The sequence below is a fragment of the Gastrolobium bilobum genome, unplaced genomic scaffold (assembly GCF_033153095.1).
Source record: "Gastrolobium bilobum isolate Gb01-03AN ecotype WA unplaced genomic scaffold, APGP_CSIRO_Gbil_v1 utg51566, whole genome shotgun sequence".
Lineage (NCBI taxonomy): Eukaryota > Viridiplantae > Streptophyta > Magnoliopsida > Fabales > Fabaceae > Gastrolobium > Gastrolobium bilobum.
Genome location: NW_026895246.1, coordinates 65,041 through 82,130, shown reverse-complemented (window position 1 = coordinate 82,130; position 17,090 = coordinate 65,041). Strand labels below are relative to the sequence as shown.

At 30.7% G+C, this 17,090-nt stretch overlaps 1 protein-coding gene across 3 annotated transcripts; it reads right to left on the bottom strand.

Moving 5' to 3' along the window:
- Positions 1-229: 229 nt before the first annotated feature.
- LOC133301723 (uncharacterized) lies at positions 230-3,755 on the bottom strand. 3 transcript variants are annotated; one of them, XR_009750239.1, is made up of 8 exons: positions 3,640-3,742; positions 3,532-3,560; positions 3,281-3,418; positions 2,145-2,236; positions 1,501-1,624; positions 1,229-1,430; positions 1,043-1,085; positions 230-721 (listed from the first exon to the last, which is right to left on the bottom strand). XR_009750239.1 is itself a non-coding variant. In XM_061501405.1 (6 exons), exons 2-5 carry the CDS (start codon positions 3,410-3,412, stop codon positions 1,386-1,388), a joined length of 357 nt encoding a protein of 118 aa, XP_061357389.1. In that variant the 5' UTR covers positions 3,413-3,418; positions 3,640-3,755; the 3' UTR covers positions 230-721; positions 1,229-1,385. The 3 variants fall into 3 exon arrangements, 1 of the variants encoding a protein (XP_061357389.1); XR_009750238.1 differs by lacking the exon at positions 1,043-1,085; XM_061501405.1 differs by lacking the exons at positions 1,043-1,085; positions 3,532-3,560 and having other exon boundaries at positions 1,537-1,624; positions 3,640-3,755.
- Between the last annotated feature and the right edge of the window lie 13,335 nt (positions 3,756-17,090).

The window sequence follows — 17,090 nt, the reverse complement described above, 5'->3', positions numbered from 1 at the left end:
TTTATTTCGAAAACCAAACAAATTATCCAAACATTTATTGCTGAAGAAATTAATTCTTCCACACCTCAAACCCGATTTTGACCTTAAAAAAGGACATAATTCGAAGAATTTACAAGCAATAAGTTATTAGATTCTAGCATTAGCTCCCCATAAAATAAAAACTTTATTAGTTAAATGATTGTACTTGTATAAAGAATAATGAAAAAAAAATATTATACAACTACCATAATTCATTTAATACAACGTGACTTACTTTTGAAAGTAACTCAAACTGACATCAGATTCAAATGTGAGCAAATAGATTTGTTATAATTATTAATGAATTGACTTTGGTAAATCTCATAATCAAACAGCACTTGGAACAAGGCAATTGAATTTCCATTTGAACCAATGACAAAGAATGGAAACCAAAGCATGGTATTTGGTGTTTAGATGGTTACTCGTCAAGCCTGCGCTTCTTTAACACTACTACTTTGCTTGTCCTACTATCTGCATTAACTTCTTCCACTCGTGTCTCACAAAAAAGATAAGAAACGTCAACACTACTTTATTAATATTTTCCACCACCTACAATGCACCTTTACCTTTGTTAACTATAATAGTTTATTCAATATACCTGTCACATTAGACAATGCCTTCTGCTTCAGAGATTTTATCCCTAAACTGTGTCATAAGCAGATATGCTTATCTCTCCATCTTCCATGGAACCCAATATCGGAATCTGTAAAATTGCTTTAATAATTAATTCAAGAACAGCTATCATAATTAATTCAAGAACCAAATGTTCTAAGTTTCAGTTTAATAATTGCTTTGTTTTCAAATGGGTTTATGATTTTCACTAAATCCATGAGTCTTCATTCTTTATATATTCTTAATTAATCAGAACATGAAAAAAAATTAAAATGAAAACTAAACTAATTGGAGTAAGAATAAAAGCGTGAAACTAAACAACTCCAATTAGTGTGCAGGAGTGTGACTACTTCTTTGATTACGGGGCAACAAACATCAAGTACGTCTTTCAATTGAAGAGAAGACAGAGTACCATGTTTTCGAGATAGAAGGCTCTGTAAGCTTTGCTTCCAAGCCTAGATTTGAAAACAAGAACCCAACACAAAAGAAAGTGAAGCAAAGCCTAGGTTTGGAATAACAAGTGAAAGTTTAGTTATTACGTTATTGGAACTATATATATATACACGATGGCTATGTTAGACTTAATTTGTTAGCTTACCTTTCTCATCTCGCAAGTACCTTCCTCCATAATGTAAGGATAATCGTCCTCTTTATGGATTCCACCACTTTCTGCTATAAAGGAGAATGCATAGTCCATGAGACCCCCATTGCAACCATTGTTGTAAGTTCTGTCACAGTCAATATATATTCCATCTTTATTCCCTCAACAGCTGCAACAGTGGAAAATGCCCAGCAACTACCTGCAAATAATCATGCTCATAGTTTTCATCATTTAACACATAAATAACATCTCTTTACATTTGAACTTACCACATGAACCTTGATTCATAACTTGGGTTACAACACCTTTCTTTCTCCAATCCACTGACTTTGGAAAATCAACATCCTTGTAAGTGAATTCCTCTGGGGACTCTCTCCTTCCAGACAAGTCAACCTTCAAACACGGAAAATATTGTGAAGAAAAAAAAAATTAAGTACACACACACACTCATATATATATATATATATATATATATATATATATATATATATATGAGATAGGATCCTTTGACACTGGTGTCAAATTTGAAATTTGACACCTCATCTGAGAGCCGTTGGATCAAAAAAGATCAATGGTGCCACATGCTTACAAATCAGAGTCATTTATCTTTTTTGATCTAACGGCTCTCATATGAGGTGTCAAATTTAAAATTTGACACCAGTGTCAAAGGATCCTGCCTCTATATATATATATATATATATATATATATATATATATATATATATATATCCATAGAAAAAGCATTACACAATTACAAGAAATAATACTATATAGGAGGACAGAAGAGAATAAAAAGGTAAGAAATAAAAAAATAAAAATAATAGAATATATCAATCATAAAAAATGACTTCAAATAACTGAAAATCAAACTTTGCTTTGCAAGTATGGCATTAATAACTCAAAAATGACTTACTTGACTTTCGGCTGTGATTTTTCTGAATCAGATAACTCAAAATCAAACTTTGCTTTGCAAGTAGGGAAGTAATAATGAGTGCATTCATGATTCTTCAAAAAACAGAATAATATCAATCAGTAAAAAATGACTTCAAAGACTACAAAAAATATGCAATCTTCAAGACAAATACAGAACTAACTATAATTTTTCATTGTAGACTTAATATAAGAAAAATGCAAGATATACAAACCGTGGCACATGTTTTGCACAAGAATTGGCCCCCAAGAGTTTCTGCACTAGTTGCAGGCTAACTTAACTGTTGACAGCATAACATGTTATTTGAACTTAAAAAAAAAGGACTTTATTTCCCTCAAAATCTCTTCAGCATACAACAAGAGACAACTTGCTATTCAAAAAAGTAGGTGGCATTCCAATGGACAACCTCTGACTTGGTGGGCTCAAGAACTTTAAAATATAAAGTAAGAGACATCCAAAATCTTTCTCACCCATTGCAAACCCAAAAGTATTCCCATAAACACATCTCACTCTGCAACTAGGACCCATGTACATCATACAAGGCATGAGAGTTACTCCTCCTTATATTACTGAAGACAAATAATCAAATGACAAGCAAGGTTAAAAATAAAAACATGATGGACTCGCAATAGAATCATTTAAAACTAGTTGGTTTGAGTTACTGCTCCTTATAATTTCTCTGTGAAGCCCTGATCTACCAAAAATGCCTCCTCTATTGCCATTTGAAAGTCAGAAGGATTATTGTAATTCAATTCAATTCTTACATAATTGTCATAAGAAACAATATATATTCTCATAAGAAAACCAAAACAACAAATCATTAGATAACATATTCATAAGAAAAGGTAATATCCCGTATACCATTCTGAGTGGAACAAGGAAATTGGCAAAATGCAGCTATCACTAGCAACTTGCAACCTAAACACATCGTATTAAAGCTCATTCTAATATAATACACCATTTAGTAAAAGCATAGCCACCGAACAAGCATCGACAAAGACAACCATACCAGAAAGAAATGATTTCAACAAGAGTTCATCAAACTCGTTATTCTCACCAACAATATCAAGCAGAAATCATAATAAAAATTAAAAAAAAATGAACTAGCGATTTGATACCTTACTGGAGATCTGAAAATTGGAACGGAATGCCAATTCGATGGACCCTCCGAGGAAAATCGACGGCTTAAATGGATCGGCCGATGATGGGAAGACAGTTGTCGTCACCGTCGTCGCCGCCGGTGTTTCCATTTGTAGCTGCGTGAAGGCAATAAGCGTTGAATGAATGAAAAAAGAAGAAGCTAAATCAGTTAACGGAGAACTCATACAAATTAAGAATTAGAATCAGTGATGGTGAGAAGAGTAAGAACCAGGTTGGAGCAATCTCGAACTGAAAAATCTTGAATATTAATAGAAGAGATGTTAAAGTCAATAAACAAGTAATGAACACGATGAGAAATTGAAGTTAATTGAGTTACCTTAATCCAATGATTTTGGGTTTTGAAGCAGAGTGAGATGTTGTAACGGCTGGTTGAGAGGAGAACGAGTGTTAGGGTCTCGATAAAGGAGCGAAGAGCAAACTAGACTTCACAACAGTGAAAGACATTTCAACAAATCGTATAGTTCACAACAATATTTTTAAAATGCAAATATTTTTTTTTTTTGAAAAACTTTAAAAAAATTTCTAGAGATTAATAATATGCATAAAGTAAATAGAAATTAAAAAGAAATTATATATATACATATATATATATATATATAAATTATAAAGCAATATAAACTAGAAAAACATAATAATAAATTGTGGAGATCTAAAATCTGCCAAAAATTACATTATTTAGTGGAGGTTTTTTTGACCTACACTAAATAACCTCCACTAATCACTTATTTTTTTGTAGTGATATAAAGAAGTGTTTGACTTGGCTTCGAGAAGCTAACAAAAATATCTAAACCAGATTGGTACAAAATAATAATAATGGAATCCTTTATAAACTTAGCTTTGTTCCTTATTTTTTTTATTTTAAATTCACACTTTTTTAGAAATGCTATATTTTTTAGAAATGCTATCATTTTAAATTTAAAATAAGAAAAAAATTAGAGTTTGAAAAGTATATAATATTTTGCTCCAATTTCTTCTAATTAAATAATATAACCCAATACAACTCTATGTATATATAAAATATGGAAGAAATTAAAAGGTTGATAGACAATTGTGAGTCATAAACTTTGCGCATCCGAGAATGGCAAACCCTAGCGCAACTACGACATCGTCGGATCTCTCACCGGAGGAAGTAGATAATTTGAAGAGGAATACGAAGAAATACAAAGGGGGAGATACTCCTTTCAGTCACGACCAAACAATGGCACCACGAGATGAAGAGTGGATGGAGGAGAAGATGCCCTTCAAGGAAATGCTCATGCACCACAGTGGTGAGTGAGAGATGCAAGAAGCGAATGAGGAGAAGCAATCAGAAAAAGAGGATGAAGATTTCCATGATGCGAAGGCTGAATCGAAGGAAAGAGATAACTCAGAGGTTCTCCGGGAGACTAATGGGGAGGGTAGGGTCAATTCTAAACTATCAGATGCATTCAAAAATCGTGCTTAGAGGCCATGGAAGAAATCAATTTATGTAAAATTATTGCGAAAAAAGCTGGCACTTCCTATCATGAAGAAAAGGATTGAGAATATGTGGGCAAGGGAAGGGAAAATTTTCGTCACGGATGTGGAGAATGGCTTCTTGGTAAGGTTCACTGATAAAAAAGATATGGATTATGCCTTTTCTACTGGTCCCTGGGTTTTGTTTGATCATTATTTAACAATAAAAATGTGGGAACCTGATTTCCAACCCCATTTTACTGAAATTGGTCGTATTATGGCTTGGGTTCGTCTTCCAAATTTTCCGATGGAATATGTTAATACTAACTTGCTTAAAGAAGTATGGAACTGGCTAGGAAAATTTGTTAAAATGGATACAGCCACAACCTGTTTAGCTCGAGGAAAATTTGCACGAATTTGTATTGAGTTAGACTGGGCAAACCCCTACAGGCAGATTATAAAATTGAGGGTAGACTGAAGAAGGTTGAATATGAAGGTTACATTTGGTATATGTTATAACTGTGGTAAATATGGCCATCGTTCTGAAAATTGCCAATCGAAGACTAGTCAATTGGTGAATACATCAGGTGAGGCAAGTATGAATCATAGTGAGGAGGGCTTGGCAAGTTTAGAAAATAAAGGCTGCTATTCAAATTATTGAAACTTCTACTGTTTATATGTTGGTAGATTAAAAATCGGGTGAAGAAATCAAATGTAATGTTCACAAGGGTAAGTTCAGTGAAAAATATATAGAAGGAAGAAGTCAAAAGCAAGAAATTGAAGAAACTAATACTATGGTAATAGATGAGCAACCTATCCAGGAAGATGATCCAACTATATGAAGCTAAAGTAACTCTGAATGTAATCATGAAGAGCTCTCTTCAATCGAAGTCCCAATTTATTTGAAACACTTATTTATTTTTTGGTAAAGAAACACTTAAAATGCAAAGGAAATTATATTTCATCTTTATTATATTTTTTATTTTCCCTAATTAAGAGAGTTTGAGACAAAAAGTTTGATTCTAGAATTCATATATCTATCATATTTCATAATTTTATTATCATATTTCGTAATTTTATTATTCATGCATGAGTTTTAATGTTACAGATTAATTAATAAAAATATGCCTAAGGTAAGTGAATTTGAGTTATCCACAACTAGTTTATTACCCGTGCAATACACGCAGCAAAAAAAAAATCGATTTATTTGTCTTGTAAAAGTTAATACGAATTTTAAATAAACTTTATGAATAAAATTTTCTATGACACAATTATTAAAGAAATAATTAAAAGATAATATAAATAAGAAATTTGCAACTTAATATTGAATGGTGTCTATAATAGACTAAAAAAATGTTACATTAGTGACTCAAAAAATCTGAAATAATAAATCCCTTGGAAAAGATTTCAGGGGTATCTATCTTTGTTTCTATATTATTCCCCGCTTTGCAGAAGATGAAGAATCAACCACTGAAAGAAGGTTTAGGAAAAAAAATATATCAGAAGGTTTCAAAAAATAATCAGGATTAAGAGACTAAGAGACTAACATGTAGTTTACTAAAAAAACAAACTTCACGAAACATATAAATTAAAAGAAGTTGGTTGAAGTGTAGACACATGAATAATAGAAATTTTAATGACAAACATAGTTTTACGATCCAAAATGTGTCTCTTCGTTTTTTCATTAAAGATATTTTATTAATTTTTTTTTTGTAATAAAACACAAAAAATTGTTGTATATTAATTATTGCAGAACATTAACTTCAGAAGACGAAGAAGAAAAATAAACACAAAAAATTTAGATTATATTAAATATCATAACGTCAAATAACTAATGTTTAACATCATGTTAAACATTAGACAATCATCCACAATCGTTCAATCAAACGTCATTAAGACATTGTACATTTTCTACTGTCTAATAATTCTCAAATATATAATTCAACAAAACCCAGAACAATGTTGATGTTACCCAACTTCCCTTTCTCCAGTAAGGTGTCTCCGACTTCAGCAATAGAACTAATTAAAAAAAATTGTCGGGTTCACTATATTGTATTAATGATATAGAATATAGAAATAATATGTAGTAAAAAATTATAAAAATACAAATAATTGGTAAGTACTTAAATCTTTCTCTATCTTAATCTTTTTGTTAGGACGGTTAACTGAAAAATTAAAATCTTCTTCCTTGACGGCATCAGATTTTATAATCAACGGTGACAACAAAGTGAAGGAAACATTAGCAACATCGGCACTATCACATGTTTGACTCTCATTATCTTGGTAAGACATTGAAATTGTATAAAATTATGAAACGTTATACAAATAAGGCAAAAAAACATTTAATTGATCAAATCTGATTTTAATTTAAAGATACTGCAGCTCTTTCTAGATCTGCTGATACAACATCAGTGTTGTAAGCATTATCGAATACTGTTTGATCCTGAAAATTAAAAATATTTGTAGAACTAATGCAAAGTACTAATATAATCAAATAACGTTTGAAAATTAAAACAACATACATTCGAGTCAACATGCTCACGAACACAAACATTTTCATTTTTCTACTACAGACAACATGCTAACGAACTTCCCCAAATCTTGATAGTAAACCAATGATGTCTACAAAATAAAGAAGTTGGACATATAATAATCTTAAAAACAAAAAAAATAAATAAGTGATATCAGAGACAAAACATATCACCTACTAACTAAGGACAGTTAGGTGCTTCTTTAATAATGTCAAAATCAACAAAATTGAATGCATTGGCAGAAAAAGTAGCATCAACAATGACAATTGACAATAATCATGCCTAGTTGACCCGAAATTGTCACTATTTAAACCAACTCCAAAATTTCTAATAAAATAGATATCTCCTTCACGAATTATATTTTGGACTTGTAAAAACCTTTCACAGTAGCATGGATCCTTCCATCCTACAAAACTCACACATTAATAAATGTTGAAGAATACAAGTGTGAATGATTGAGTGAAAGAGTCCCATATTGACTGAGAATGGACTGGGTAAGCACCATATAAGTGGAAGGACCCATGCACCTAATGCCTTAAGGTTTTGGGTTTGATTGTGGTGTTCCGAGCCCACTTAATGTCGCTGCTCACTTGGCCCATGGTTGGCGGTCTCTCTTGCCATAAGCTCCCCTTGCACGGCCCAACAATTGGTATCAGAGCTAATGGTGGATTGGCCTGTGGTGATCCGAGTATGTCTTGATGTGGGAAGCCAAGGTCTTGATGAGTGCAGCCATACAAGCCTTGATGAAAGAGCCAATGTTTGATGAGAAGCCAAGCATTGATGAACCCCGTGAATACTCGAAGAAGTTTCTACTTGAGGGGAAAAAATATGGGCCTAGGACTCACACTTGAGGGGGAGATGTTGAAGAATCCAAGTGTGAATGATTGAGTGAAAGAGCCCCACATTGATTAAGAATGGACTGAGTAAGAACCATATAAGTGGAAGGACCCATGCACCTAATGTCTTAAGATTTTGGGTTTGATTATGGTGTTCTGAGCCCACTTAATATTGCTGCTCACTTGGCCCATAGTTGGCGGTCTCTCCCGCCATGAGCTCCCATTGCATGGCCCAACAATTTCACAATAGTTATGCCAAATAGAAACCAAAAGTATTACCTGTTCATATGATAGAACCTTCTCCACATTGTCATCAAAATCTTTTCGATACAAATTAGGAATCTTCCAAGTCATAACAACCCTAACCTTAATCCTCCACTCCTCTTTGGTAGGATTAAGATCCTTTTTAAAATTATATTTGAAATACACAATGCAGAAGAACAGCTTGAGAAGAAGAAGAAAAGCAGACAAAAAACAGAAGAAATAACAGAAGCCAACTTTCCAATTAATGAAGTGATTTTCGGCTAGGATTTTGAATAAAGCAAAATAAGAAAAATGTCCTATTTAAATAACGAAAAAGAAAAACTAAATATGATGGCTAATCAACCCCTTGATTAGTGCCGCATTACTTCCCAATCATATTGGGTAATTCTTTTTTTTTATTCAATCAATCCAATTGATCAATTTTCTTAATTTTAGCCAATCAATCTAAGTAATTGGTTTTCTTAATTTGAGCCAATCAATCTAATTAATTATTTTCCTTAATTTTCTTCATTGTCATCAAATCTAATTTCATGACTAAATTTAAATTCAAATTTAAAATTTAAAATTAGAATTTAAATTAATTTTATTAATTTAATATTTAAGTTAAATAGGTTGCACTATGGATCAAGTCCCACTTGACCCATGGCAGATGTAATTTAATTTTTTTTAAAAACTTGTTTAAAATGGAAAGTTTACACTTTTAAAAAGAATACAAAGTAAAGCTTCTTACAGAATGTCTCTGAATTATAATATAGCATAGATTATTCAGAGAATTAATTTTAAAAAATAATTTATTCATATCTTAAGTTTTATCTATCAAGAATATTTATGATGTATAGACAAATTATAGATTATTACCAAAAAAAGAAAACAAATTATAGAATTTTTAAATTTGAATTTCTTAATCAAAGTAGGGATTAACGTTTCTCCCACTGTTATTAAAACTGAACCGACCCGGCCGGGTCGACCCGGGAACCAGTTATATAATCGGTCCGGTTTAAGCAATGGACCGACCATGCATCAGAACCGGTGCGATCTGGTCTGACCCGACCGGTTTTCATAAAAACCGGTGACCCGGTCGGTTAACCGGCGACCCGACCAGGTCTAAAAAAAAATTCCAAAACTTTTTTTTTCAAAAAAAATCATAATGGACATATTTGAATATATTTTTGCTTATTGACTTACATAAGTTATGTACCTACAACACTAATATTATCTAATTATGTACTATGCAGAAAATTTTGAATAAATTTATAGTTAGAGATGTCATTTTCTGAACCTAAAACCCCGTATCACGATCATTATGTTTTTGTTTGATCTTTTATTGGACAATAATATGTGATTTATTATTTTTTATATTAAAATATTTGAAATTTTTATCATTTTTTTAGATATTTGAATATGTTTATAATTTTTTAATATAAATTATAAAATTGCATATAATTACCGGGTCATGCGGTTGAACCAGTGACCCACTAGTTGAACCAGTGACCCACTGACCCAGTACCTCGACCGGGTCAATGACCGGATCGGTTTTAATAACATTGGTTTCTGCTATCATATGAGATAAAATTATCTTCTACAACTCTAAAATGACGTTGTTTTGGAGTTTAAGATTGAAAATAAAGGATATTGTTATCAAAAAAAAAAAAAAATAAAGGATATTTTAGTAAATTCATGATACAACAGGAAAGTAAAATTTTCAAAAGACACTTTATTTTTAATACTAAACCCCAAAATAACATCGTTTTTGGTTTGCATGAGATAATTTTATTTCATGAAAAACACTTTTTCTATCAAAATATTACCTGTATCAACAAAAATTTAAAAAAAAGTGTATATACTAATATTAATTTAATCAATTATATTAATTATATTACCTTTTAATTATTTTCTATGAATGTATTGTTTCCTCCAATGGAAAATTTCATCACTTGGTACATGTTTGATTCAACTTTTTTTAAAAATATTTTTTTAAAAAAAAAATCTCTAAAGAAACTGTCTTAAAAAAAGTTTAATCCAAAATTAAATTAATACCAACAATACATACACTTAATTTATTTTTGTCAGATTGTAACTATTGATGAGAATTGATTTAGTTAATTGATCATTATAATCTAAATGTTTAGAACTCAAATATATATTTTTATCAAGAAAAATATTTTTAATAAATTATTGAATATAAAATTTTTTGTGGCTAGAACAATAGTTTTGTGTAGTGGTCATAAGATTCCATCACCGATATGAAATAGCAAATCCAAACTTGCTTTCCTGATGTTGATTAAGTTTTATACGTAAGTTCCAACCCAATGGCATTTCGTTGCAACTGGGGCACCTTAAAGAAGCAGAAGCACGCAGAACAGAGTTGTGGACACAACTCATAATCAAACCATTTTAGACTTTACTTTTTTTTTTAAAAAAAAAACTACAATCTTGATTTTATTTTTTTTCATTCAACAAAATTCATATTTGTTTCATGGGAAAAAAGTTTCCGATGTTACTTTAGATAACTTTATCTAATGTTCATCGAAACAACGTCGTTTTGGAGTTGAAAAATTGAAAAATTAAAAAATTAGAGTGATAAAGACTATTATAACCCTGAAATAAATTAAAATTACAAAAATACCATGATTTCCGTCCCAAAACGACGTCGTTTTGATGAACATTAGATAAAGTTATCTAAAGTAACATCAGAAAAAACAAATCCTTGTTTCATTCATATTTTATTCTTAAAATGTGTTCTAAATTTCTAATAAAGAGAAAATATATATATATATATATGTTACATGCATTGAAGATTTAATCATTAATTAATCAATATTTATTTGGAGGTAAATTCATTTATTGTTATACAGGAAAATTCTGCCAACTAGGGTGACTTGTATATAATCTATTTAGTTTTTTTTTAATTGGTCTCAATAATCAGTGTCTTAGAGCATGTTTGGTGTTTGATACATAATATAGGATAAGACCTGATAGTATAAGAAAAGTGTAAACTTTCCATTTTAAACAAGTGTCAAATGAGCTGGGCTGAGCTTTGGCTTAAATAGGTCATTTACACTTTCCCACTTGATGTGATTGATTAAGTGGGCTTTGGCTTTGGCTTAAGTGGGCTTTAGCTTAAATAAGCAAAAGAATATATTATTTAATCAGTGTCAAATGAGTTAGGCTAGACTTTGGCTTAAATAGGTCAGACCTATATAAAAACAGTAAGTATGATCTGGCCTATTAGCCTGTGTAAGCCCCAAATTACAAGTCTGGCTGACCTATATTTAAAAAATAAAAGCTTTAGCCTAGGCACGTTAACCTGTTTAAGCCTATTAAACATTCAACAATTAAAAGAATAACTAAAATAATATTATTTTATTATTCAAAATTATTAAAATAATAATTTTATTTAATATATTTTAAATAAATAGTATGATATAGGCCAACCTATAGGCTTATAGGTTAGACATGTACAAAAAAGACTATGACCTATTTTCTAAATAAGTATTTTTAAAAGCCTAGGCCTATTCTATTTTACTATTTATAATAGGCCAAGTCTGGCCTAATATAGGCTAGGTCGTAGGCCCCTGTAGGCCGGCCTAGCCCATTTACACCCCTACCTGATAGTATAAGACATGATTATATAAGATCTGATTAAATTTTAATATTATCCAGCGTTTGGCATGATATTGTATAAGATAATATATTATATAAGATAATGTCATCTAATGTTTGGTAATACACTGTATAATACTAGATAGGTTAAAAATAAATATTTTTGTCAAAAATACCTTTTAATAATGAATTTACATGATTCTTCCAAATTTTCAAATATATCAGATGATATTATTTTTATAGAAATATGTTGACCAGTGTGTCCAAAAAATATATTAATTTTTATAAAAATAAAAATCTCCAATATTTTTAAAAATTATATATTGAAAATTTATTTTTTATTTTAATATATTAATATTAAAATAATATATTAATTATTGAGCATTGCATTGGTTAATACATCAATCCCTTATCAGGCATAATCCTATCCTCCTAGGCCTGATTAAGTTATACATCATTTTGATGTATAAAGGGATCCTGCTGTATATAGCTTATACTATACGATGGTCACATCAAATAACTAAAAATGTCGTAACGTATAGTATAAACTTATACTATCAGATTTTATACATCACACCAAACAGGCCTGGGCACTGGTTGAAATCATATCTTCCCAATATGAAATTATTATATTTATTTAAAGAAAAATATTAAATATATTTTTTGAGTTTTCAATATATTAAATGCTTATATTTGTATTTAAGATTTCTCATTTTAACTTCTTAAATAATGCCTTATGAATTTTTAGTTAATAACTTAATATATGTGCACTTATCACTAAAGTACACTTTAATTCAAAGAGCCAATCAAGGAGGCTTTGGATAAATTTTAAAAGAGAAATACTTTTATGATATAATTTTTTAAACTTATTTTTCAGAAACTAATCTTTTTAACTTTTAAGGAAAATACTAAAATTATTTTTTAATTACTTATTTAAAATAAAATTATCTAATTATCATAAATTTTTAAACATGTTTTATAAATAAAACAATTCTTAAAAAAACACAAACGAATAGTGTCAAATTAATTTCCTAATACACTTGCAGGCTGGGTGAAGGCCCTTAAAGTTTAAATAATGTTTTTCGTGTATGTGATGGGGAATTAGATTTTGAGGGTAAGGCTTGATTCAGGGAAGGCATTCGAATTCCATTTTCTTTATAATTTCTAGGATGCAAATCCTAGAAGAAGTTTCATGTATGTGTCCGCAACAAAAGATATTCCCCTAGATAAACCACATAACTATAAAGAATACAGAGTTCGTCTGACCTTGAGTTTTAAAGTGAAATGGATTGAAAGCGATTCATCAACCCCAATAGTTAATTATTATTTTATGGTATTTATTTTTTTTACTTGTGAACATTAAGGATTATACAAGGAACATACATTAAATCCGTCAAACAACCTGTTAAGTGTTTTGTTTAGTTTGACAACTTCACGACCTTAGGTTGAGTTAATAAATTAACTAGCTTGTTGAATAAAAAAAAAGGTTATAAATGAAGAGGAATCAAACTCAAATAAATTATATGAAGATAGATACCATTTTATGAACAAGAATTTTACAGTGTTATTTAAAATTAATAGAGTTTTCATTTCAAGATTTTATTTTTTTCAATCCAAAAAAAAAGAAGCAGCTAAACACTACTACATAGTACATGGACTTAATTTAGATGATGAGATGAGGGGGAATTTCTTATTAAAAAAAAAAAAGGTCCTCTTAAATGATGAAATTTTGGTCCAAATAGGAATGGTGAGCCAATTCTGCCAACCGGAACAAACAAATTAGTTGTCCAAATGAAAAATAAAATAAAATAATTCCATAAACTAGAATTAAATATATTAAATTATCAATTCCTTTCTACCCCAGTTATTAACTCCATCTTGTGAATAAGTGTCAAAACCTGAGACGTATAGAATTTATCCCTGCTTTTATAGTCTTTAAAAAATAATGACAACTTTGATCAAAAGCAAAAGGCACTCCTGGCCCTGATAAGTATATGGCTCAATAGAAACTTAATTGTATAACTTGTAGAAACAAAATACCACATGCTTCTTGCCCCCTATAGCACCCTTGAAGATACTCATGTTCCTCAGCACCTATTCTTCTCATCTCTTCTCTTCCCCATCTTCCTCAACATATCATATATATCCACCACTTCCTTGATCACACTCCACACTTCTGCTTCTTCCATAGCACTTGCAGGCAAGTTTTTTTTTTTTTTAATATTTTTCATGTTCAATATAAAGGGACTCTATTGATACCCTTTAATAAGCAAATGAGAAATATATAGTTTTTGTTTTATTTTCAATTTCAGGGTAAAACTCTTCTTTTTTGGGGGGGTGCAATTAGATGGAACCAAGTGAAGGAGTGAAAAATGAAGACTACAAAGAAAGCAAGAGGATAACAAAGCCATACTTGATGATTTTGGTCTTGTCTTTGTTGATATGCATAGCAGGAGGCTCTTTGCTTGGATGGTGGCTACACAAGTATCATCCAACAAATAGGCAACTTTGGATGGTGCCCTTTGGCCTCATTCTTTTTCTTACCCCACTCATTGTTTGGTTCTCCCTCATCATTTCTGACCTGTGTGTTTCCAAGACCGATGATGAAGAGGGTGGTTTTAAGATGAATCAACGTATTCATCCAATGGTTGAATCACTTTGTGATCCAAAGGGATGATTATCTTTTGCATATAATTAAGCTGTTTATTTTTTTTTTTCCTTTTTTTTTTTTGGTGTAAGATGCAACCTCCGTATTTTCTGATTTTGACTTGTTCAATATTGGAAACAGTTCAGGTGATGGAACTAGAAAGTTATAGGTTTTGTCATCCTTAAGAAAAATCACTTCTGGCATTTTGCTTGAAACAGTTAAAAAATGCTTCTTTGTGGGTGCTGTATACTTGGTAGTGTACGCTTCAATTCTTGTTCTTTTGTGCGTTTCTGGTCCAGGTGTGCAATCATTAATCAAACTGATAAAGTTTCTTTGGTTTAAGTGAAGGACAGATCCTTCATTTTTCAGTATCCGTTCACTTATTCCTTTTCTTTGTATATAACCCAATATTATATGGGAAAAATGTTTCTGTTTTTAAACGACACAACTTATATTCTTTCACTTTTACAACGAGAACGGGGTGAGACCCATATTTTTATATTTTTTTGTTCACTCTCTCTCCTCCTTTATCTATTTCTTTCTCTCACTTAAAATGATACAACTTTACATTCTTTAAAATAATATACTTTTCTCATATTATATTTGTCACAACATGGAACACAGACAAGAATGCCATTCTTCACCAAGTTTTTTACCTAAATGTCACGCGAACAATGTTATTTTCCAATCTGCCACGGGGGCAAGTTCGCTACCCGGTGTAGCGAACTCAGTTTGCTGACGTGTCACATTTCTAGTGGATAACAAGTACCAAGCTAAAAAAAAAGTATGAAGTTCGCTACATTGGGTAGCGAACTTGGTTAAAACCAAGTTCGCTATCCCGTGTAACGAACTTTGTGTCCACTAGAAACGTGACACGTCAGCAAACTGAGTTCGCTACACCGGGTAGCGAACTTGCCTCCATGGCAGATTGGGAAATAACACTGTTCGCGTGGCATTTAGGAAAAAAATTTGGTGAACAGTGGCATTTTGATCACTGTTCCTCACAACATGACATGATGAATTGATATCGAAACAGTGACCATTTTGCCACGCTTGGACAAAAAAATTACCAGATTGCCACGCCAACAGTAAATTTTGCCAAAATGTCACGCGGCATAATTCGCTACACAGTGTAGCGTCAAAATTTGACATGTGGCATTTTTGATTCTGTGCATTCTGACGTGGCATATTTCGCTACACTATGTAGCGAATTACTTGCATGCATAATTCGCTACACTGTGTAGCGAATTATGTCGCGTGACATTTTGGCAAAATTTACTGTTAGTGTGACAATCTGATAATTTTTTTGTCTAAACGTGACACTTTGGTCACTGTCCCATTGATATCCGGGACCAATTTTCTAGTATAATGTGACATCTTTTGTAATTTAATAAAAAAAAAATTAGTTATTGGAAAAATCTATGAGAATCTAGGTCATATGTGATGCGGATGGAAATCAGCATGAGAAATGCAGTGTTAGGCGAGTCAGAGATGTTACCTTCCCTAGATTATATGATCCAATTGGAATTGACTAGGTACATATTGTAAAGTCTACTTGTAAGCTAAAGAGTAGGTTTCAAGATAAACTAATAAAGCATGATCCAACAGCCCCCTGATTTCTCTATTTAATTCCAAGAAATTCCAAATGCATGGATAAACAAATGTTCAAGCAAGAGCACAGAACAAGAATTTTCTGTTTGGAAGTGTTTTGGTTTTTTTGTTTTGAAAATTATTTTATAAAATAGTTTTTTAGAGTTGATTTTCAAAGCTAGAAAAGAAAAAATTCTGTTTGGTAAATTAATTTTGAAAAGAGTTTTAAAAATTATAAAACAAAAAAATTTGCTTGTGATGAATGAGTGTCGAAGCCTGATACATAGGATTGACTTATTATTATTTACAATTGTGCCATTAATGAGAACAATTTGTTTTCCGTCTTTTCATTCTTTAAGAATAGAAACTCAAAACAAAAACAAAAAACACCTATGAGATGTCCTGTAATATCAGTTCTAAAAGTTAAAAAACAGATATTATTTTGAGAATAGGTTTTAGAAAACACCTTACTATCAAACAAGTTTTTTTATACTTTTGTTTTTAAAATTTAAAAACTGTTTTTCTAAAACAGTTATCAAACATGCCCAATTCTGTTAATGGTTTTTTTTTTTCAAAACTGTTTAGTAGAATAATTAATAAAATAGATATTTTCTACATTTTTTTATTTTGAAAGTTAAAAATTAAAATGCAAAATAAAAATAATTCAGATATGTTTTCTAAATTTAATTTTAAAAAAACCAGTTACAATTTTTTAATTTTTTTTTAACAAAATAAGTCTTATCAAATAAATTTATTTTTTTATTCTAAACTTAAAATTATTTTTCGAAACAGATTTCAAACAAGCCCTTTCTCGTCCAATTCAAGGACAAGTTTTATTTAATTTTTATAGAGTTAATAAAAT

What these genes read in the sequence shown, in the direction of transcription:
- LOC133301723 (XM_061501405.1), bottom strand. Translation starts at nt 3,412, where the DNA reads ATGGAAACACCGGCGGCGACGACGGTGACGACAACTGTCTTCCCATCA. An exon ending in ATTTTCAGATCTCCAGTAAG is followed by an intron (nt 2,237 to 3,280) that starts GTATCAAATCGC and finishes TGTTTTTTGAAG; the next exon opens with AATCATGAATGCACTCATTA. An exon ending in AGTGGATTGGAGAAAGAAAG is followed by an intron (nt 1,431 to 1,536) that starts GTGTTGTAACCC and finishes GATTATTTGCAG; the next exon opens with GTAGTTGCTGGGCATTTTCC.